Genomic DNA, 21,560 nt, shown 5'->3' on the forward strand with positions numbered 1-21,560 from the left:
AGTCATTATCATAAAAGCCTGGTGCTGTGCATGGTCATGTTGAGGTCTTTTCACTGCATTGCAGAGCCTGGGATTGAGAGGAAATTTCCATGCTAGGAAAGGAGGAATCTTTTAAAATTAAATTAGTGCCAGCCCTGATCCAGGCCTGGCTTGGCTGGTGCTGTGGCATGGAAAGGTTCAGCTCTCAGCTGTGCCCACCTCCCTCATGCCCGTGGGCAAATCATTAATTTCCCTGGCCTGAGTTAATTGCTGCTGAACTCCATTGTAGTGGGAGGTTCAATGGGAATTAATCTGACCTTCTGTCCTTCCTAAACTCATGCAGTAAATAATGTTTTCCTACATCACCAGGGACTTGTTTTCTCCCTGCTGTTTCTATATGAGGGTGGTAGGAGATTTTCCTGAATTAAGATAAGCAAATTGTCTCTGGAAGATTCTTTGCCCATAGCTGAGAGTTTGCAGCCAAGTTTCACCCTGCTCTTTCATCTGTTTTTTCCATACACACTGTCCAGAATTTATCTTTTCTTGGAGAAATAGCATAGGCTGAGATCATAAACTTTCTAGTAAATTAAATAAATTCAAAGAAATTTCACAAATTACCTATAAGACAGTGTTGAACTGATGTGTGAAACAGCACTAGAGGAATAAAAATAAATTACTGTTGTCTTTCATGCATTGGTGTTTATATGCCAAGTGAGCTTTCTCCTTCCTGTGAAAGCTGTAATGCATGTTTTAAATATCTTTACAGTTTTAACTGTATTTTGGGTAATTCTGAAGGATGTCTGGTATTGCTGCTTCAAATTTTGGCTTAAAAAAACAGTGATTTTTATGGACTTTATTCTGCTGGTTTGCATTACCCAAATTCTGTGCCAAGACTTCTGCTTTCAAAAACAATCTCATATATCCATGTTTCCATGCAGTTAAGTACTGCCTTGCATTAGAAAGCAATTTAAATGGTATTTAGCACTAAGGCTGACATACCATTATTTTTTTTTTTAAGACTTAAAGGATTCTCTTCAGCATTAATTTGCTGATTTAGCCACATCACTTATTTAATTTCAGTCTTGCCATTAATGTCTTTCTCTTACATTTGCCTCGATTGCAAAGTGATGTTGTTTAATCATTAGTGATTTTAATATTGGTTTCACTAGCCCAGCTTTAGTGATCTGTACTCTCAGTTTTCTTCGGGTTTAGTGCTCATAATAAAAACGTGTAAGAGGAATAATAAGTGATTTGTTTCATCAGGGGGCTTGGAGCAGAAGCAGTGGGAAGCTCTGTTGGTACAGACAAGTCTGTGCAGAAAATGGATGAGTTCTGTGCCCATTAACCCTTCAATTGCCATCAGGAGCAGTAACTTGTGGGGGTCTTTGTTGTGTGCTTTCCCTGCAGCAAAGCCCCACTGGATCCAGAGCATAAAGGATGTGGAAGTTGCTGTGGAGGACACTTTGTACTGGGACTGCAGAGCGAGTGGGAAGCCCAAACCATCCTACAGGTGGCTGAAGAATGGAGAGCAGCTGGCAATAGAGGTAACATTCTGTTGGGAAGAAGTGGTACTGTGTAAAATTAACAATATCCATGCAAATAAGAGAATCCAGAGTTCCCTGGTATTAATCAAGAGAAGTTTTGATACAGGGTTTGTATTTTTTGAGAGCATCTTGATGAAGCCTCAATAGCAGCAAAGACAAATTATGTTGTACAGAAATATTCCAGCTAAAAGCAGATTAAAAAACAATAGAATCACAGAAATAAACGTGTAAGGAATAACTGGAAATGGGAGTTTAATAATGTTTTAAATAAAGAACTATAAATAAGGGATGGAGAGCTTGAATTATTTTACTGTATTTGCAGCCAACGTTCCATTAAAAGTAGTAAGAAAGTATTTTCCAACTTCTTGACAAAACTCCTGAAGATCCAAGAGTTTAGCACTACTTGTTGCAAAGAATGGAATACAAACAGCAGCATAACACAGATATTTGCTTTAGTGCAGTTGTCATAGGAAATTAATTGAAATTAATGCATTTGGTAACAGGGAAGAGAGGTTGACGTTAGAAGGGGAGAGGTCAGAAATGCAGAACAGGATCTGATACCCCTTATTTATGGATTTCAAGTCTCACTGCTCTGTTGGAAAGCAGCCCTGTTCAGGTTATCAGGAATGTGAACTCCAGGCACTTCTGCCCTTGGCCGGTGCCTTGTGCTCAGCATGAGTGAATTCACTGGATGGTTCTGAAAAATGAGCAGAGCACTGGAAAGCATTTCTTAGATCCATGCTGGCTAAAAGGAGTGGTGGTGTTTTGTGGACAGGTTAAATGAGGGAGCACAAAATCTCCTCTGGGTGATTTAAGAGCATTGTTGCTGTGTCATCCAGAGTCACTGAGGCAATGGGCTTTTTTTACCTCATTAGGTACAAAAATACCTTGGAATCATTCAGTCTCCTGTTTCTCCAGTTTGGAGCGTTGCTGTCCAGCCTTTTGGCTGTGACTTCCCCTGGAGAGAGTGAGGGAGCTCTGTGGGAGCCAGCACTGGCAGGCTCCAGAGGAGTTCTGTGTGCAGTGGTCCGGTGTCCTCTGCTCCTTGATGCAGTAATCCCTCCTGCTGGGTCTCCTTCACAGGAATGTGTTCCACTCAGCTCTTTCCTTCTCCATGGACAAATCTTCCCTAAGAGCAGCAGCTTGGGATGCTACAGAGGAGATCAAGACGTGGACACTCAGCTTTCTCCCCTTTGGGGTTGTTGTCTGTGTGTCTGGATGAGCCCCTTGTGCTCAGGAGCTGTCAGGGAAGGAGCTGAGCTGTCCTGGAGTCTCCCTGTGCCTGGGCCAGATCCAAAAGCAGCCCTTAGGAAACACTCCTGGGCAGGCAGTTTGGGGTTTTGTGCATTCCTGTGTCTGATTTCCCCCAGAGGCTGTTCCCCAAAGCTGCTGCTCCCTTGGTTTTGTCTTTCTCACCGGTTCCTTTTGTCACCAGTTCTGCCTCTCAGACCAGACACTTCCTGCTGTAATTGAGCTTTCCAAAATAAGCAAGGTGAGGAGTCCCAGATACTTGAGTAGCTGTGCTGGCTCCAAGCCCTTCAGTTTGTGTCTTTGCTTTAATGGCTGCTGGAATTCTCTCTGCAGTGTTACAGAGAGCTCATTAGCAAGTGGCACATGTGAAATCTCTTAAACAGTGTGAAATGCCAGGGCCATCTGCACAGTTTGGATGCTCTGGTCTGTCTGAGGGGGCTGGTAGGATTCTGTCAGTATTTCTGGAGAAATAAAAGGGCATTTGAGATTGCCAGTCCTCAGTGCAAGTGCGAAAACTTGAAGAATTACTTCATACACTGCATCAATCTCCATATCTGATCACCATTGCTGTACCATGCTGCAGTCCTGTCACTTCTTTTAGAACTGTTCTCATGATTGTGCTTTTGCATTTACCCTCTCCATTGTATTTATGCTGTCCTATTTCTGTTCCTTACTTATTTTAAAATTTTAACAGGAAATATATCATCAATAAAGATATTTTTCTTAATATTCAGGGAAGGATCCAAATTGAAAATGGTGCACTTACAATATCAAATCTAAATCTGACAGATTCTGGCAGATACCAGTGCATAGCTGAAAATAAACATGGTGTCATCTCTTCGAGTGCAGAGCTCAGGGTTGTAGGTAAGATGTTCCTTTTTTCACTAAAACACAAACCTCATTATCCCTCCACACCCCCTCAGATTGCACCTCAGATTTAACTCACTCAGCTGCTGTCACTGAAATAAAACATTTTTGTCAACCTGATGTCTTTATCTGCGGAGCTGAGGAGTTGAGTCATCTGCTGCCAGAGGATTTTCAGGCCAATCATCCATTTAAAACAGAGCAGGATAAATTATTCACAGGGGAAGAGCAGGGATGGGGGGTTTGGGATTAAACCCCTGGTGTGCTGCGGAGGTGCTGCTGCCTCCATCAGCTGCTCTCACTCCTGTGGGGGGCTCAGGGACACCCTGGGCTTAAAAACCTCTGTGTGCAGCCCTCCAGGAGCCAGGGACAGGCAGTGACACTGAGCCACCCCCGGGCTGGAGTCGTCACAGCTGTTTGTTAGAGGGAGCACAGCTGGGGACTGACTGACCTGTGCCATTTCTGCCTCCAGCACAGTCCACACTGAGCTGTAGCTGTGCTTTGGGGACACAGGTTGTTCCCTTGGTGGTGTGGATGAGCACACCAGGCTCCTCAAACACTGAATTCCCTTTGCAAGTTCAGTGTTACACAGGGAGAGGCCGCGAGCCTTCTCCAAACTTAATTCATGAAAACCTCACCCAGGAGGAGCTGCACTGGCATTTGCTGACATCTGGCACCCAGTGGCACGTGGAACTGGGAACATTCCAGTTCCCTGAGGTTCAGTGAGGCTCCTGGTGTGATATTAATTAGATTCATTGGGTAAATCTGCTCCCTTCAGCAGAGCATTCACCTGGGCAGGTGCTGAACATGAAACTGGGTTCATTCAGCTTTGGTGGCTGTGATCTTCTGTGCTTGCCTTGTTGGCAAGCTGAGACCTTTGGTAGCAGAATGAGGTACAGGAAAGGAGGACAAAATGCCTAATTGCCCAATAGAAGATCTGTCTGAACTAATTAATGGTGTTAATTACGTTTGGAATGTGAGAAGTGCTCGTGTAAGTGCTAACTAGTAGTATCATTAATGTCATTAAAAGTGCTTTATTTCACTGCTACTACCCCTTCTGTTTTAGCTTCTGCTCCAGATTTTTCCAAGAGTCCAATGAAGAAACTGATCCAGGTTCAGATAGGCAGCACAGTTGATTTTGAGTGCAAACCCAAAGCTTTCCCTAAGGCCAAATGTTCCTGGAAGAAGGGAGGTGAGAAGCTACAGGAAAATGAAAGGTATCACGTTACATTGGTTTATTTGTTTTAATCTTACAAGAAGCTTTTGTGTGTCCTTTTATGCAGTAGTGTCAGCTGTGGATCCAAACACTTGTAAAGTCTCTGAAGTCTGGCTGGCCTGGGGTTTTTTGCTTGTTTTTTTGTTGTGCTGGTATGAGAGCACTGAGAGGGCAAGTGTGCTTCTTTCTCTAAGGTCAAGGGTCAGATTTTGTTTTCATCTTAGTGTAGAGTTGGGCCTGATTTAGAGAGAGCCAGGTACTGATAGAAAACTGGGAATGCAAAGTCTGTACAGAAATACTAAAAGGCTTCAACAAAATGCTCTGAAAATGTTGGCAAAGGGGCAGATGAGATGTGTTACAGCCATGGGGATCATACAGCTGGGAAAAGAGAGAAAAGTTAATTTGGAGGTCCAGAGTAGCAGATGAAAACATGAAAAGGCAAGGAAAATGCACTTCCAGGTTCTTTCCAAGCAGCCATGATCCTACCAGGGATAACAGATGCCATCATTGTTCATGTTTATTTGTGAGGGTTAGGGTGATCGTGGTTGTGTTTTGGGATTGTAATTCTCAGAGGGGAGTTTGGAATTCACCCACAGCCCCAGCTATTGATTTCCAGCAACATATAAATGGTTTTTTTCCAGCAATACCCATTAAAGCATTATTGAATTAGTCATAAACTGAAGCTGCACAGGTGTGCTGGTTAAACTTTATAAAAAGACAACACAGGGCTCTCCCATCTTGTATTTGCAGGGTCCCCTGAGGAAGGAAGGAATGATAGATCTGACTCCATGTCCTCAGAAGGCTAATTTATTATTTTATTATACTGTATTATATTAAAGAATACTAAACGAAAGAATACAGAAAGGATACTTACAGAATCCTAAAAAGATAATAATGAAAACTCGTGACTCTTTCCAGAGACCTGACACAGCTTGGCACTGATTGGCCAATGAGTCAAAACAACTCACAGCAGAATCCAATGAAACAATCTCCAACCACATTCCAAAGGAGCAAAACACAGAGAAGCAATGAGATAATACTGTTTTCCTTTTTCTTGGAGGCTTCTCAGCTTCCCAGGAGAAAAATCCTGGGCAAAGAGATTTTTCAGAAAATGTGAATGCAACACTCCCACTGGGCGTTGCTGACTTCCCAGCCTTTCTGTTCTCCATTTCAGTATTAATTTATTATTTTATGATACTGTATTATATAAAAGAATACTATACTAAAGAATACAGAAAGGATACTTACAGAATGCCAAAAAGATAATAATGAAAACTCGTGACTCTTTCCAGAGACCTGACACAGCTTGGCACTGATTGGCCAATGAGTCAAAACAACTCACAGGAGAATCCAATGAAACAATCTCCAACCACATTCCAAAGCAGCAAAACACAGGAGAAGGAAATGAAATAATAATTGTTTTCCTTTTTCTTGGAGGCTTCTCTGCTTCCCAGGAGAAAAATCCTGGGCAAAGAGATTTTTCAGAAAATGTGAATGCAACACTCCCACTGGGCGTTGCTGACTTCCCAGCCTTTCTGTTCTCCATTTCAGTATTTGCACAGGCTGGGAGTTGCAGGGAGGGAGCTGGGGCAGCACAGGAGCTCCTTGGAGGGCAGATGTGGCTGAGATGGTTACAGGTGTCATTTGGCATGGCAGTGTGGCACTTTGGGCACTCCAGCTGCAGCACTTCAGTGCTCAGGGCAGGCTCTGCACGCTCAGAGGAGCCTGAATTGTTTTTTGGGAGCTCAGTCTGGGCCAGGTCAGCCCTTCTGCCTGAGCTGGGCACGGGCTGCAGTGCCAGCAGCAGCTCTGGAAGGTCACAGCTGGGTGTGCTGGGAGCAGTGAGGGCACTCGCTGTCCTGTTCCTCTGGTGTCACAACTGTGCTTGGCAGGATAATTCATGGACAGAGAGGGTCCAGAAGGCCAGGCATGACACTGAGGAAAGCAGACGTGAGGGTCTGAAGGAGGATTGCCATGCCATTGTGATGTGATTTAAGGAGTGTGTCCTGCTCCTCTAGGACTGGGTGTTGATTTGTGCAAAGCTTAGCCTGGCATCAGGAACCTGCTTCTAAACTAGACAAAATTCTTCTGGTCCTACTCCTGTAAAACACCTCGTTCTGCTTTTCTTCCACAGTTTTTAAACACAGAAGTTGCTCCCAGATAGATAAAACTTGTAGAATTTTCAGTGGAGAGCTTTATTTGTGCCCTCTTTGTGCCACCTTTATTTGTGCCATTTATTTTGTGGCTGGAGCTGTCTCCTTGTACCCAGAAGCTTTGGGCACTGCCATCTTTGCCCTGGCTCTTTGTTCACAGGGGCCTCAAGAGTTTTCATGAGTTCTGGTGTTAAGTGTTGTCAAATGTGACAATTTGGCAGAAGTTGGGGCATCTGTTGCTGCAGAGCTGGACGTGGTGCCACAGCCTCACTGGCTGCCTGCCTGCAAGCAAGCCAGCACAATCCCTTTCAAAATAGCACTACTTCTAGCCTTTAATTAAACAGTATTAACGTGTTAAATTAAACAATGACCTCTAAAATTTATGTGAAACTTGTTGCCTTTTGATGGATCTCAGTCAGTTTTATTTTTATGACTGCTTTTGTGAAGTGTATGCAAAAACCACACAGCGCCTGATTTTGTATATTCAGGAAAATTCCCAGCTTTTTTCCCCATTCTATTTCCATAAAAAGTAGAATGGTATCAGTTTCATTTGGTGTGATAGTACCAGGCTGAAGAAATCAACACTCAGTTTGCAGAAATGAATTGAATGTGATGCTGCCTGTTTTAGGTTTATGAACATAAATTACAGCTGTTACTTCTGCCAAGTGCAGGTAATTCCAAAATATGACCCAGAGCGTGTATTTTTGACAACATACTGTAAATGGCTTCCAGAGGAAGCACAATAACAAGGCAGTAATCCTGAATTAATCTAAATGAAATAAACTTGCCTTTGGAGAAGAGCAGAGTGAGGCTCTTTGCAGAAAACCCTGGAGTTCATTACTGTCTGCTGTGAATAATTGCAATTCGTGAATTTCATGCAGTTGTACAAATTCCTGCAATTCAGGAAAGGGTTTCAAATTAGCAGTACATTTTTCAGCCCTGAACTCCATTTCCAGTGGAGAAGTCTGCTGGGGAGGGTTTCCTCTTCTTTAATTGCAGCAAGCAGGAGGAATGAGATCCTGCCACAAGGGAGGTCCAGCATGGGCAACACCTGGGAGAGGTGGGGAGGCAAAAGGAGCTGAATTTTAATTACATTTGCAGCAGCATGGCTAAGAAAACTTCAGAAGCATGTCTTAAGAAAACTCCTATTTGAATAATAAAGATAAAGCACAAATACTTGGATTTCTTGTCATCAGAGAGCTTGGGTTTCACTGAGGTACTGACCACAATGCTTTAGTAAAGCCTGAGAGAGTTTCATTTTGATGGCACTGTTGCTCGTGTTCTTAATTTATTTTTAAATGGTGCTGCTTTTTCTGTATGTAGAAGATTGGGATAATGACTCAGTAAATTTTAATTAAATGAGCTGAATATAGTGTGTCTTGTGGAGGGGAGAAAATATAATTCAAAATGGATTCATGAGCTGTGGGCTGAGAAATCGCTCAGCATTGAAGAAAGCAATCTTGTTTCTTGTTAATTTTGCGAAGTACGTGATTTTTTTTTTCCCTAGAATATCTTTAATAAAGAGAGCTAAATATTAAAGAGCATTGGAGTGCAGAAAGCAGTGAAAGCATAGGATAACATGCAGAAGGGAAGACAGAAAATGGGAATTAAATTCATCGGGTGTCTGAGACACCTCCACCTCTGGATGGATGAATTTTTGTTGTCTTTTTATCCTCCAGAAAAGGAGGATTAGATGTTTAACCAAGGTTAAATGCTCCTGATGCTGGTTTAACTCACTAAAACCAGAATAAATACTAAAATAGCTGTTGTCCAGACATAACCCCTTCCAAGATTTCCTTAATGTTTTATGTATGTACATGACTTTTAATTTTCAGTTTGTGCTTGACAGTCGCTGCCTGTGGGCTGTAGTGGGTCTGAACTTCTGACTCAAATACCTGACTGGAAGAGGTTTAAAAACCAGGATTTGTAAAAATGCAGAGCAGCATTTAAAAATAATTCACCTTTAAACAAACTCACCTTTATTCCTAGATATTTCTGCATTTACCAAGACTAGAGAAAGGTGAGAAGATGCTGCAAAAACTTCACTAAAAGACTTCCCAGTGGAATTCCCCTAGGAAAACTCCAGTTTTAGCAGCTTTCATTGTGGGCAAGTGATGGCAAATTAAAGGGGGAAAGAAATAATTCCAGATAAAAAATTGCACTGTACTTAGAAGTATTAGTTAATGGTTTTAGCTTCCTTGCAATTTGAATTCAATATTTTTATTCATTTTGTGTTACAGTTTGAAATGCTGTGATGTGAAAAGTAATGCATTTACTTACCAGCACTTGCATAGGATTTTATTTTGCTGACTTGCCTGTTAATTAATCTGCTTTAATTTAGTTGGAATTTGATTGATACATTAAAAGACAGCTTTGACCCACTTTTCCACCCTTCCTTTGCACTGAGGTGTTATGAACTGGAAAGGAATGTGTTTGTGTTTATTACCATATCAATAAGGATCTAAAATAGTTGGGCTTGTTTTGGTTTTTTTCTGAATAATCTGAGAAATGAAACAGGCAGTGATTCCTGAGTTTGATGTTGTTTGATAGTTCAGAAATGAACCATTGCCTTGGGAAGATGAACAGGTTTGCAGTCGTCAACAGCTGCATTAATGACACCAGGTTTCAGTGGAGGCACACTGTCTTCTCTCTCTAAATACCAATATATAAAGAGGTATAATTTTTAAATAGGTGTATAAAGAGGTGTAATCTCTCTCTAATTGGGAACCCCAAAGTCCTGAAGTTGTTTAATCCTTCTCCCCATCCTGCAGACCTCAATGTCAGAGTGTGAGGGTGAGTTAAGGGGTTTTGTTTGACTGTAGAGAAAAAGAATCTCCCTGGACATCCATTTGCCCTAATTTTGCTCAGGAATTAGTGAGAGATGATGAGTTTGTCAGTGATGCTGTGATCTGATGACCAAGCAGGTCCTAAATCCATCTCCAGCTGGAATTTAGGTGGATTTAGGACCATCACTCCCCCATGGTCCCTTTTGAAGGGCTGGTGAAGGTTTTGCCCATTTGCCAGGGTACCAGCAGGGTGCAGGCTGTGGAAAATGGAATTTCCATGGAAAATTGCTGGCCTTAAGCAAAAAGTTTTGGGGAAACACCTGTAGATACAGGAATGCCAAAGGCTGGATTGTTATTTGTGTGTGTCACAGGTCTGGGTCTCTCCCTGGCAGTGTTCCAGCACTGTGTGTGAATATTGAATAATTCTAAGTAAACTGACAGCTGTGGTTTGTCTCCTGTTTCAGCAGGAGGGGCAGAGCTGGTTTTGGGGCTGGGGTTTCCACAGGCTCTGAGCTGCATTTACTGTTTTGTAATTGGAAAAAGTGGAACATTGCTCTTTTTCTAATTTACCAGGAAAGATTTTATTTCAGCTATATTATTTTTCTCTTAATTATTTTTTTCCATGTGTTGTTTGCTTTTTGGTTTTAATTCTAGAAAAAAAAAAATCTTAATTATATCAGGGTTTTAATAAGCTTTCTGTTTAATTATTTATTGTTTGCTTTTTGTTTTTAATTCTAGGAAAAAAAAATTCTTAATTATATCAGGGTTTTAATAAGCTTTCTGTTTAATTATTTTAGGCAAGCTGGGCTTGCAGGTAGCTCAGAGCACTCTAAAAGTGATTCATTTTAATTAAACAATAGACATTTTCAGGTTTATTCCCTGATCCTGCTTTTTCCTTTGTTTGATCTTAGGCTTTGTCAACACTTGGGGTTTCTTTAGTTTTGTATTTTTTCTGTTGGAAATTGCATCAAAGCAGATGAAGCCTCAGCTAGAAAGTGCAACAGCACTTGCTTGTAACCATAATTGATATATTTTAACACCTTTTTTTGATGTCATTCTAATTACCTATAAAATGTATTACTCATGTCTTTAACACATTTAAAATACCTATAAACCATATGGCACGGTTTAATTAATTTTAAATGTTCCATCTAACATGAAGTGCAGCCAAATATGACTGAGGAGTTTTCCAAAACAAGTTAATGAACCCCAGGGAAGTCACTGGTGAGGCACATCGTCCCTTGAAAAAACACCTCAAATGCCACCACATCAGCTGAGGTACCTCGGGATGCTTTGTGGTTATAAATGGATTAAACTGCCTATTTATAGCTCTCTTTCTCACCCCAGTAAGATGCTTTTGTCTGTTGTTCTAACAGGGTGACTTGTTATCTCTTGTAATTTGCATCTGCTAATTTCATTATTGCACCACCTCTGCCGAGGGGAAGAGCAGCTCAGCTACAGCACTGAGAGCTGAAACACCCTTTTTAGGGAAATACCAAATGCAATTTGAACTAATTAAGGGAAAAGCGTTGAAAAGTGGTGTATATTTCTGTGTTGTAATTCCAAAAACTCTGTTTTCCTTGTACAGAATAGTGCAGCTGTGACAGAGGGCACACTGCTGCTTTCAGAGGGTGGAAAAGCCTCCAGAAGGCTTTGAGGATGAGGAGGATTTGCTGCTGGGGGAGTGGGGAAGTGGAATTCCAGAGCCCTGGAGTTCTCCCACTGCTGGGATTTGCCTTTAGGGAATGTGGGTTTGGGTCAGAGGAGTTAAGAGTGCCGGAGAAGATCACTGAACCCTTGCATGGAGAAATTTCCCCCAAAATCCAGTCTCAGCCTCCCTGGGCATTCCTTGTCACCTGGGAGGAGACTGAGCCACCCCTCACTGCAGCCTGGTGGAGAGCTGATCCTAACACAGCTGAATTTAGCCACAGAACTCAGCTGGGATGAGTGACAGGGATTTACTGACATCATTTTACCTCCAGAGTGTTGAAAATAAAAGGAGCAGCAGAGGTGTGGGATGAACTCACTCCTTTTGTACTGAGTGAAGCAGCAGGTGGAAGTGAGCAGGCAGAGCCCCCCCAGCTCTTCCGAGGGAGGGAAGGTGGCAGGGTCAAGTTTGGTGACATTTTGTGCCTTTTCAGCTGGCACTTCCCCTAAAAGGGAGCAGGACTCAGCTAATGCAGGCAGAGCTTTGCCTGGAGAGGGTTTGTTTGCTGCTCTGTTCATTCTGCAGCTCAGTTCCCAGATTTCCAAATCACCACCCAGCCAAGGTGCTGTGCTGCAGTTTGGTGCCTCTCAGATGGGTTGATGGGCTGTGAGAGAAAAGCTCTGAAGCTCTTTTGACTTGGGCATATCAGGAAAATGGGTAATTTTTCAAACTTGTTAATACTGTGGATATTTTTTTATATATTCGGTTATTTTGCTGCTGCAGGTTGTCTTAGGGTAGAAGTCCCTGAAGCTGTGAATAGAACAGATGGGAGGACAGGAAATAGGGAAAAAGGGAGTCAAATCAGCCTTACCTGTGCATCAGCAGTGCTGCTGTCTGGGATGTCACCTCTGCTGTGGGGACATTCCTGCTCCTCTGTCCCTCTATGGGTTTTCTGCAGTCCACATCTTTTCTAAGCACTTTCCTGCTTTTCCTTGCTCTCACTGTGTGGGGTGAAGAGAATTTTGTCCTGCAAGTCCTTCCACAAAGGAAGTTCATGAACAACCCAGTGGAGTTGTCATGGTAATCACAGTGATTTCGAAGTTGCTGTGCAAGACTGCTTGAGGTAAACAACAAAAGAGCTGAAAATTATTCCAGTTTCACTTGGTGCAGCTAAAAAAGATGGAGCTCACTTGGGATTTCTCTCTTTCACACCCATACATGTGCCCACTCACATTAAAAAATTGGTTGTGCTGGTTTGGTTCAGAGCAGTATGTCCCAAGTAATACATGGTTGGGTTCAAATTTCTTGTGGATGGTCACAACATTTTCAAACCCCAGGCTGGTAATTGCCCAGGTTTCAGCTGGCATGGAGCTCATTTTCTTCTTAATTGTTGACAGAGTTTAACATGTCTGAGATAACAGTAAAGCATGAAAGCATTTTGTCTACAGATGCTGCGACTTTGAAAATCTCCTCGTAATTTTTCAGGATCAGTCTGCTGAAGGATGGAGGACTGAGGATAGCCAACGTGACCAAGGGGGATGCTGGCAGCTACACCTGCCTGGCCACAAACCAGTTTGGAACAGCCAGGGGCTCCACCAGCCTGATAGTTACAGGTGGGTGAGCTGGGACACAGGGGCTGCACCTGGAATTGCAGCCTCAGGAGCCTGCAGTGGTGTGGCAGAATGTAAAGGCTATGAGAAGTTATTTATTTAATGTATAAAGATAAAAGGATAGCTGTTGCAGCTCTTTTATTAGTGTAAAAGACACTGAGGGATTTTTTCTGTCTTTGACAAAGATATTTCTCACATGTGAGGGAGTTCTGAACACTTGCTCCCTCCTCTCACTGCTCTAAACACTAAATAGTGCAATTATGCTTTTAAGTTCGTGGGGGTTTTTAATTTGTTATGAAAAAAACATGTCAATCAAAAAAAAAATCTTTGAGGTAATTTTGTATTCCAGTCGAAAATCTTTTGCCCAAAAGAGGTTTAAATGCTGTTTGCTTATGGAAAAAAACGTGGTGGAAACTCCAGCAGCAGGGAAGCATTCAGGGACTCCATGGGCAGTAGAACACAGTCTTTGAAAAGTAAATTTTATACAGAATTGTTGTTCAGAGGGATCCTTCCTCCAAGTCATCCATTCCTGGCTGCTGGTTGAGATACAGGATGAAAAGAGCCAAGAGTTTGTGAAGTTCATCTGAAAAATGTCTTCTCTCATAATGTTCTTTTTCAAAGATTTTAATATCTGAAACATTTCTCAAACTCAGAATTATCTAATATCCCACTGCATTACATATCCTATAAATCTCATAGGTCCAAACAGAATTATTTTGTTCAGTGAATTAACAGCTTTGTGTTTTCAGCCTGTGCTCCTAAATGATTCATATCCCTTTATATACAAATAATAAAATTATATACAGAGAATTCCTAGAATTAAATTTTATTGTTAACAGTATTTACAGTAGCTGAAATTTCTCTCCGTTAATCTGATTCTGGGATAATAAACAGCTGTTCTTAATGACACTATTTATGTTCTGTGTGATGTATGGACCCAAATATCCAGTGTGCTCCTCCTTAAGTGGATTTCCTGCAGTTTCTGGGGTTTATTAGGTTCTTCCCTTACTCCCACTGTTTCACCTCCCCAGTGCCTGCTGCTGCTTCCAAACCCAGTGGGGTTGCTGGGAGCCTCCCATGGCAATTCCTGCCTGTGGATTCAGCTTGGTGCAGTGGACTGGCTGCACCCAGCAGGCTCAAATTCACCTTTGAAGCAGCTCCTGCTGGGAAATGCCAGGACACAAAGCTCCAGGCAGCATTCCCAGTCCAGCTGCACCTCTGGAAGTGGCTGTCACCCTGTTCTAATTTCTTCTAAGCCTTCTGGTGTTCACATTTTTGGAATGGAGTTTCTCGCCCAATTTTATGTAAATAATTATTGTTTTGCATTCCTTTCTGGAGGAGGAGAAATCTGGTGGACTGTTGGTTTCTCCAGTGTCATTGGAGAGGTGGCAATTTCATCCTCCAATCTGCTGTCACTTTTGAAAGTCTATAAATGTTGGAGTCAGAAAATAAACTTCCCTTCTTCTTTCCTTGGAGTTGCAGCATGCGTGTAATTTTATTTCGTGTCTTATTGAAGCAAGTGGCTGTCACTGATCCCAGCTGAGGAATGGGGGGATATCAGTGGCAGGCAAAGCTCAGCAGAGCAGAAAAATCCAATAACCAATGCCTGTGCTCCCTGCAGAGCCCACCAGGATCACCTTGGCACCTTCCAACATGGATGTCACCGTCGGGGAGAGCGTGGTGCTGCCCTGCCAGGTGCAGCACGATCCCCTGCTGGACATCAGCTTCACCTGGTACTTCAACGGGAGCCTCACGGACTTCCAGAGGGATGCCTCCCACTTGGAGAAGGTTGGAGGGGTGAGCTGAATTCTCTTCTCTTCTCTTCTCTTCTCTTCTCTTCTCCAAAAATCTCCCAAAAGAATTGTCTTTTCCTCCACAAAGAAACTGAGTCCCATCTGCTTTACTGCAACACAGGGGAGCTTCCTGCTGCTTCCCCACTCCCTTGAGACTCTTCCCAACCCCCCACAAATAACTGAAATGCAGAGTTAACATTTTGCTGAGGTTTATTTCAAGTAAATCTGTTCTGTTTGAAGCCCCCCTCCCCTTTGGTGAGATGTCTCAAGTTGAGTTTGCTAGAATTTGTGTAGGGTGTGATTTGCTTGCGTTTGCTGCTGGTGTTGGGCATTCCCTGAATATCCACTTCCAATCAAGGAGATGGATTTTAGATTGCTTTTGACTCAACTTTTAATTTATTGTAAGCAATCAGCACTGAATTGTCCTGCAAACAACTTCCATCTGTGCTTTCACAGAAGACCATGCACACACATGGAAGGGAATCAGGCAGAATTGGCTTCAGCTTGTGTTGAGTAAAGAATTGAGACATTGTAATGCTGAAACAAAGGAAAATAATCAAATGTTTTGAAAGGTTCATGTTTTTTCCAAGACTAAAATAAACCTCAAAGTCATGGCTTTGCCTTTCTCCCAAACTGCTGTTTGCCAATGGATCAGTGGCCAAAGTAGCTGAAAATACCCACAAATTAGGGTTCTGTCCTTGAAGAAAATGCTGCTTGTCCAGAAAAATTGTAATTTAAAAATTAAAATCTGACTGAGGCATTTTTCACCTGGTAAATTCAGCTGGAACTGAGTTAAGGCAGTAATTGAGCTGACACAAAGAGGAGATTTTTTTTCTTATTTTTAAGGGACACTGTTTAGCAAAGGTTTAATATGAAGTTCTCTGTTCAGTGGTGTAGAAAACAAACAGTGCACAAGGAGCCCTAACAGCATAGGAAGTTACAGTTTCATTCAGGTTTTATTTCTTTTCCCATGATCCAGGAAATAGCCACATGCTGTGATCTGAGAGAGAGCTATGGGGAAAAAAGACTAAAGATTAAATACTCAGTGAATAGCAAAGAGTAGAACTTGGCCTTGTAAAATGGGAAATTCAGCCTAGAATGTGCAACCTTTAAATGAAAGTGCTCACAATAACCTGGAGAATGGACTGAATTCATCTTTGTTTTTTACACATTTGAACGCCTTGAAAACCTGTCATGACTTGACTTATAAGTTCCAGATAAAACCTCCATGAATTCTGTCTAGAAATCAAACTGGTAATGGCCACAGAAAACACATTTTTCTTTTTAGGGCTTTGAGACAAATGGTCACAGGGCACTGAGGTTACTAGGGGTTCCAGGCAGGAGATGCCTTTCCAGTGTGAGTTCCTCATGTTGGAGCTCATTTCTCCCAAAAAAGAGACATCCCCTCATGTTTTTTGGTAAGATGCTCCTGGACAACCAGCCTGGAGCTGCTGATGGGCAGGAATTTGCTGTCCTGCAGTGCGGCTTTTGAGCAACCTCACATTTTTGGTGGATTTCTTTTCTTTCCCTTTCCAAAGAGCACACTAAACATCGAGGGAGGAGCGCTTGCATTAATGAAGGTTCTGTGTTCCCCAGAGCGCGTCCGGGGATTTAATGATCAGGAACATCCAGCTGAAGCACAGCGGGAAGTACGTGTGCATGGTGAAGACAGAGGTGGACAGCGTGGCCTCTGCTGCCGACCTCATCGTGCGAGGTACGTCCCAGCCCAGCCCCAGCATCGTCTTTCCCACCTTTTTTTTTAAATTACAGGCTACAGAAGTGACTGATGGTAGAGGTCACGGAACCAATGCATGGTTTGAATGGCGTGATGAATGGCTGTGAGATGAGCTATGTCATTCTGACCTGCAGCTGGGGAGAATTACAGCTCAGGTTTTGGGTGAAGCCTGATTTTTTTTTCCCAGAGAAATGAGGAGCTGGAGGTTGTAATAGTGACTTCACATCTTTTTTCACTGCCAGTCCTTCAGGTGACTGCCAAGAGGGAACTCACTGGCAGCCCTGAGGCAGCTGGAGCTGCTGCCTCTGCAGACTGGAGTGTTGGGGACTCCAGAATCCTTCCTGTGAAATGGGCAATTCTGCCAGAGCCCAGGAGAGGCTTTCTCCTAGGGTTTCAAGCCTATAATGCAAGATTATTTCTTTTCATTCCAAGCTGGAATGCTCACAGTTGAGCCAGAACTGTGGCTCTCTTTGCTGATGTTACAGCTACATTTACTGCAAGGTAAAAGCTTTGATCTAAAAAAGCACATTATGTGATCAGCACTTGCTCAATATATTTTAAAATATTTCAGGTAGTTTCTCATTGTTAATGCACTGCTACTCATTTCAACCCCCTTTGCTGGTGCAGGTGAGACAAAACCCAGCATTTTGGCCAGGAAATGCCCAGAATGAGGATTTTCCAGAAGGCAGCAGGAAGTTTGACTGAATTGCTGCTTGGGGTGCTGGTCAGATGTGCTGAAAATTTGTTCCAGTGACTTGTACAGTAAAGAAGTTGTAGGTAAAACATTTCCATGCTACAGAGATTAAAGAGGACATTTAGGACTAAAGGAGAAGACATTGGAAAGCCAGAGGGATGTGCTGAACAAAGGTTCTTGGTAAAAAAGCCAAAACCCACTCATCAGTTCTGCCCTTGAGAGTATTTCAGGTTGAAATTACCAGAGTTAATGAGTGTAAAACCATAATTACGAGTGTTCTGATTCCAGTCTGAATTATCTTCCTCCTCCCTGAGGAAGGAAATAAACGGGAATCCGTCCTGCTGGAAGTGATTCCCAGGGCTTCACCAAACTCTGCCTGGTTTCCCACCCCATTCCAGGCTCTCCTGGGCCCCCTGAGCACGTGAGGGTGGACGAGGTCACGGACACCACGGCGCAGATCTCCTGGCAGGAGGGCACGGACAACCACAGCCCCGTGACCACCTACACCATCCAGGCCAGGACTCCCTTCTCCGTGGGCTGGCAGCGAGCCACCACAGGTCAGCACAATTCCCAGCCCAGGCTCTGTGGGAATGGCTCTGGCACCCTGTTCCTGAGCTCCTTTTTCCCTTTTCTCTTCCACAGTTCCGGAGGTGATCGACGGGAAAACCTTCACAAGCACAGTAGTGGATTTAAATCCTTGGGTTGAATATGAATTTCGTGTAGTTGCCAGTAACAAAATAGGAGGTGGAGAGCCTAGTTTGCCCTCAGAAAAAGTAAGAACTGAAGAGGCAGGTTAGTGGGTCCTTCTATTTGTTTTTAATTCAAGAATCTTGAATGTTAACAAAGAAAAGGAGCGTTCATATCTTTACCTTCTTGGCTCTTTGCAAACAAGCTTGGAATTGCCGTTGGATATAAAAGCCTGTAACAAGTTTGTTCATATTTTTCCATTTAGCTGTGGGACAGTTTGTGTTGCATTACTGAACACCACAGAAGCATAACATCTAAATCCATTTAAACTGCATTTACTGTGGCAAAATCTGCCAGTTCAGGCAGTGCTGCAGAGTCTGAAGGTATTAATGGACGGAAAGAGGTTCATTTTGACAGGGATTTTTTATTCCTGGTGTTTGATCAGTGAAACCCTTCCATGCAGCAAGCATGTGGCTCAGAAGAGCCCATCAATTACAACCCCAGTTCACTTGGAATGAGGCTGTTTCCCAGTTTATCTTCATAACATCCCTGGAAGTGTTCAAGGATGTGGAATTCTGAGCAACATGGTCCACTGGAAGGTGTCCTGGAATAAGATGATCTTTGGGGTCTCTTCCAACCCAGGAAAAGTTAACTCTAGGGAAATTAAGGTTGTCTCCAGTTTTGGAATTTCCTAAACACAGCAGCAGTGGTTAATGAATAATTAAATAATCTGTGAGCTGCTGAGGTTCTCCAGGTGCTCAGAGGAGCCCCAGCCTGGCCCAGGGGAGGATCAGTGTGGGTCAGGGCTGGGGCTCCCAGTACTGCCCCTCCAACCCCAAAACCATTCCCCCTGGTTGCAAAAGGAGTGTGAACATGGGTTAAACACAGAGCATGAGGGAGATGTGGTGTGTTCTCCTGTCTCTGCTCTGTGCTGACATCTCTGCATTTCCTTCCCACAGTTCCTGAAATTCCCCCCTCTGAGGTCAGTGGGGGAGGAGGCAGCAGGTCTGAGCTGGTCATAACGTGGGATGTAAGTTTGCTGGGGAGAAGTTCTCTTCACAGAACTTCTTCCTTTCTTTTCTTTCTGCTCTCTCTGAATTTCCCTGGCTGCAGCAGCTTCTCCTCTGGGATGTGCACGTGCTCTGGGCCCTGTGTGCTGTGAGCCCTGCACACTGGCCTTTGTTCTTTAACTCTCATGTGTCCCTGGGCTGGGTGGAAATCCCCAGGGAATTCACTTTGTCTGGGATTGCTTCTGTTCTCAAGCAAATGTTGATGCTAAAAAGGAGGCAAGAGGACAGGGCAAGAGGGTTAAGCCAAAGAATTGGGTTTTGCAGTGCAGATTTGCAGTTCTTGCTTTCCCACCATTAAATCTGGATGCACATGCTAACCATTTTCTATTTATATTATGTATCTTTTTTTAATGATTTAAGGAACTGTTAATATTCTGTTGCTAGCATTGACTACTCTGTGCGGTTATCTAATCATAATGACATCAGAAGAAGGTTTCAGCCACTCTGTGATGGTATTGGATTCTCTAACAGCTGACTAAGCAATCATTCATTTTTTATGAATTGTGGATTGATGAAAGAAAAGCTGTATTTGCTGAAGAGCATCTTGAAGCAGAATACTTAGTGAAAACCAGAGATTATACCTGAAAGTTTATTACTAATCAGAGGTGACTCTGACGAAGGGGAGAGAATGATGCATCTGACTCCATCTTATTAGAAGGCTAATTAATTAATTTATTATACTATATTGCATACATGTAGACTGAATCTGCCGTGCACTCACTGTGCACACAACTGCACAGAACTCCACTCATCCCCTGATTCTCTCGTGACAATCCTCACACACACACACATTCTTGGCCCTGAAAGGCCAAGGGAACAAAGCATCCTCACTCTGGGTAAACAATCTCCATATTGCACTCTACTTTGGCACAACACAGGCACAGCAAATGATGAGAATTGTGTCTTCTTTCTCTGATGTTCAGAGAATGTGAAACCCAGAAACATTCTTGGGACGAATTGTGCCTTGCCTTTTCTCTGTGAAGAGAAATGTGGCAACAAAAATTGTTCTCTTCTTGAAATGCAAACCTTAAAAGAGGTTGTAGGGAGCACATTTTGCTGTTCTGTACCAGAGTTAATTGGCTGAGGGCTTGATGCTGAGTGCAGTGCCAGCACCTGCATCATGCCCTGAGTTTCTCCTGCCCGGCCTCACGGGTGTTGTTCTGTCCCAGCCCGTCCCTGAGGAGCTGCAGAACGGGGAAGGATTCGGCTACGTGGTGGCCTTCCGCCCCTCGGGCACCACGACGTGGATCCAGACGGTGGTGACCTCCCCTGACACCCCCAGATACGTCTTCAGGAACGAGAGCATCCTGCCCTTCTCGCCCTACGAGGTCAAAGTCGGCGTCTACAACAACAAGGGCGAGGGGCCCTTCAGCGCCGTGGCCACGGTGTTCTCAGCTGAGGAAGGTACAGCCCTGGGCTGCCCCACACCCCTCAGGCCTCTTCTGCTGCCTGGAGAGGCTGCCTGGAACACACTTAAGGAATAAAGCAGGAATTTTTTTAAAGGCCTTCACAGGATTCACCTTGGGCAGGACAAGAGCCTGGCTGTGGCTCCACCCAAGGTGGACTCTGGGTCACGAGTTCTCACACTTTTATCAGTTTTGGCCCATTTCCATGTTGGGTTCATTGTCCAGTTCCAGCTCCAGGTGATGCAGTCCCACCCTCCCAGGTTGCTCCCCTCCATTCCCTGCTGTTTGCACTTTTTGGGCTGAAGCTGCAGCGGTGTCCTTGGTTCTGGAAAAGGATTGTTCTGTGTGCCTGAGCTGTGAGGAGAGCTGCTGGCACTTTGTATGAAATTCAGAATTATATACCAATGCAGTACAGAATCTAAAAAATACAAAAGCTAAAACTTAAGGCATCAGTTCCAGCAGCAGCTCGGGGCAGTGAGGTGGGTTGGGATGAGGATTTATTTATTTATTTATTTATTCCCAGGTTTATTCCCAGTCACCTCTCCCATTTTGATTTCCCAACACAGAGCCCAGCACGGCCCCCTCAGGAGTGTCTGCCACCAGCCTGTCCTCCTCAGCCATCCAGGTGTCCTGGACAGCCATTCCCTGGAAGATGAGCAATGGGAGGCTGCTGGGCTATGAGGTGAGTCTGTGGAGATAAAAAATATTTCAATGAATCAACCCTATTTATTAAATAAAATGCACTCCTCTTCGTAAAGGGCCATGGGCCAGAAGGGTCGTGCAGGCTGCAGCACAGCCACACAGATTCACCCCAGATCTTGCTTTTCCTGCCCCACCTACGGCCAGAAAAAGAATATTTTTTTCTGTCTTTGTTAAAAAGTCCCACAGAGTGAAGTTGCGTTTGGCTTCTTGTGCTGATAGATAGTCACGTGTCTGACATAACTCCAAGCTAACATTTTTTCAGAATTCCATTTACTTTCAGAGAAACTTCTTTGTAAGGTACATTTTTCTGAGCTTAACTTGTCTCCTTCTTAATGAAGTAATGACTTTCCTCTTGTCATTCTTTAGTTCAAGCAAGATCTAATATTTCAATTGTCTTTTTCCTGCAGTCACACTGTAAAGAG

General features: G+C 43.4%; 1 protein-coding gene across 1 annotated transcript in view; it reads left to right on the forward strand.

Annotated features, from left to right (window-relative positions):
• The window catches only part of LOC121347228 (contactin-3-like), a 94,635-nt gene that overhangs the window by 67,633 nt on the left and 5,442 nt on the right, over positions 1-21,560 (forward strand). The window contains exons 7-17 of the mRNA XM_041425738.1: positions 1,387-1,523; positions 3,509-3,638; positions 4,705-4,855; positions 12,927-13,054; positions 14,673-14,848; positions 16,441-16,558; positions 17,672-17,830; positions 17,916-18,065; positions 18,920-18,990; positions 20,200-20,434; positions 21,003-21,118. Coding sequence (XP_041281672.1) covers positions 1,387-1,523; positions 3,509-3,638; positions 4,705-4,855; positions 12,927-13,054; positions 14,673-14,848; positions 16,441-16,558; positions 17,672-17,830; positions 17,916-18,065; positions 18,920-18,990; positions 20,200-20,434; positions 21,003-21,118 — 1,571 coding nt within the window. The remainder of the gene's footprint in view (positions 1-1,386; positions 1,524-3,508; positions 3,639-4,704; positions 4,856-12,926; positions 13,055-14,672; positions 14,849-16,440; positions 16,559-17,671; positions 17,831-17,915; positions 18,066-18,919; positions 18,991-20,199; positions 20,435-21,002; positions 21,119-21,560) is intronic.

This window comes from Onychostruthus taczanowskii, unplaced genomic scaffold (assembly GCF_017590055.1).
Source record: "Onychostruthus taczanowskii isolate IOZ18803 unplaced genomic scaffold, ASM1759005v1 scaffold9, whole genome shotgun sequence".
NCBI lineage: Eukaryota > Metazoa > Chordata > Aves > Passeriformes > Passeridae > Onychostruthus > Onychostruthus taczanowskii.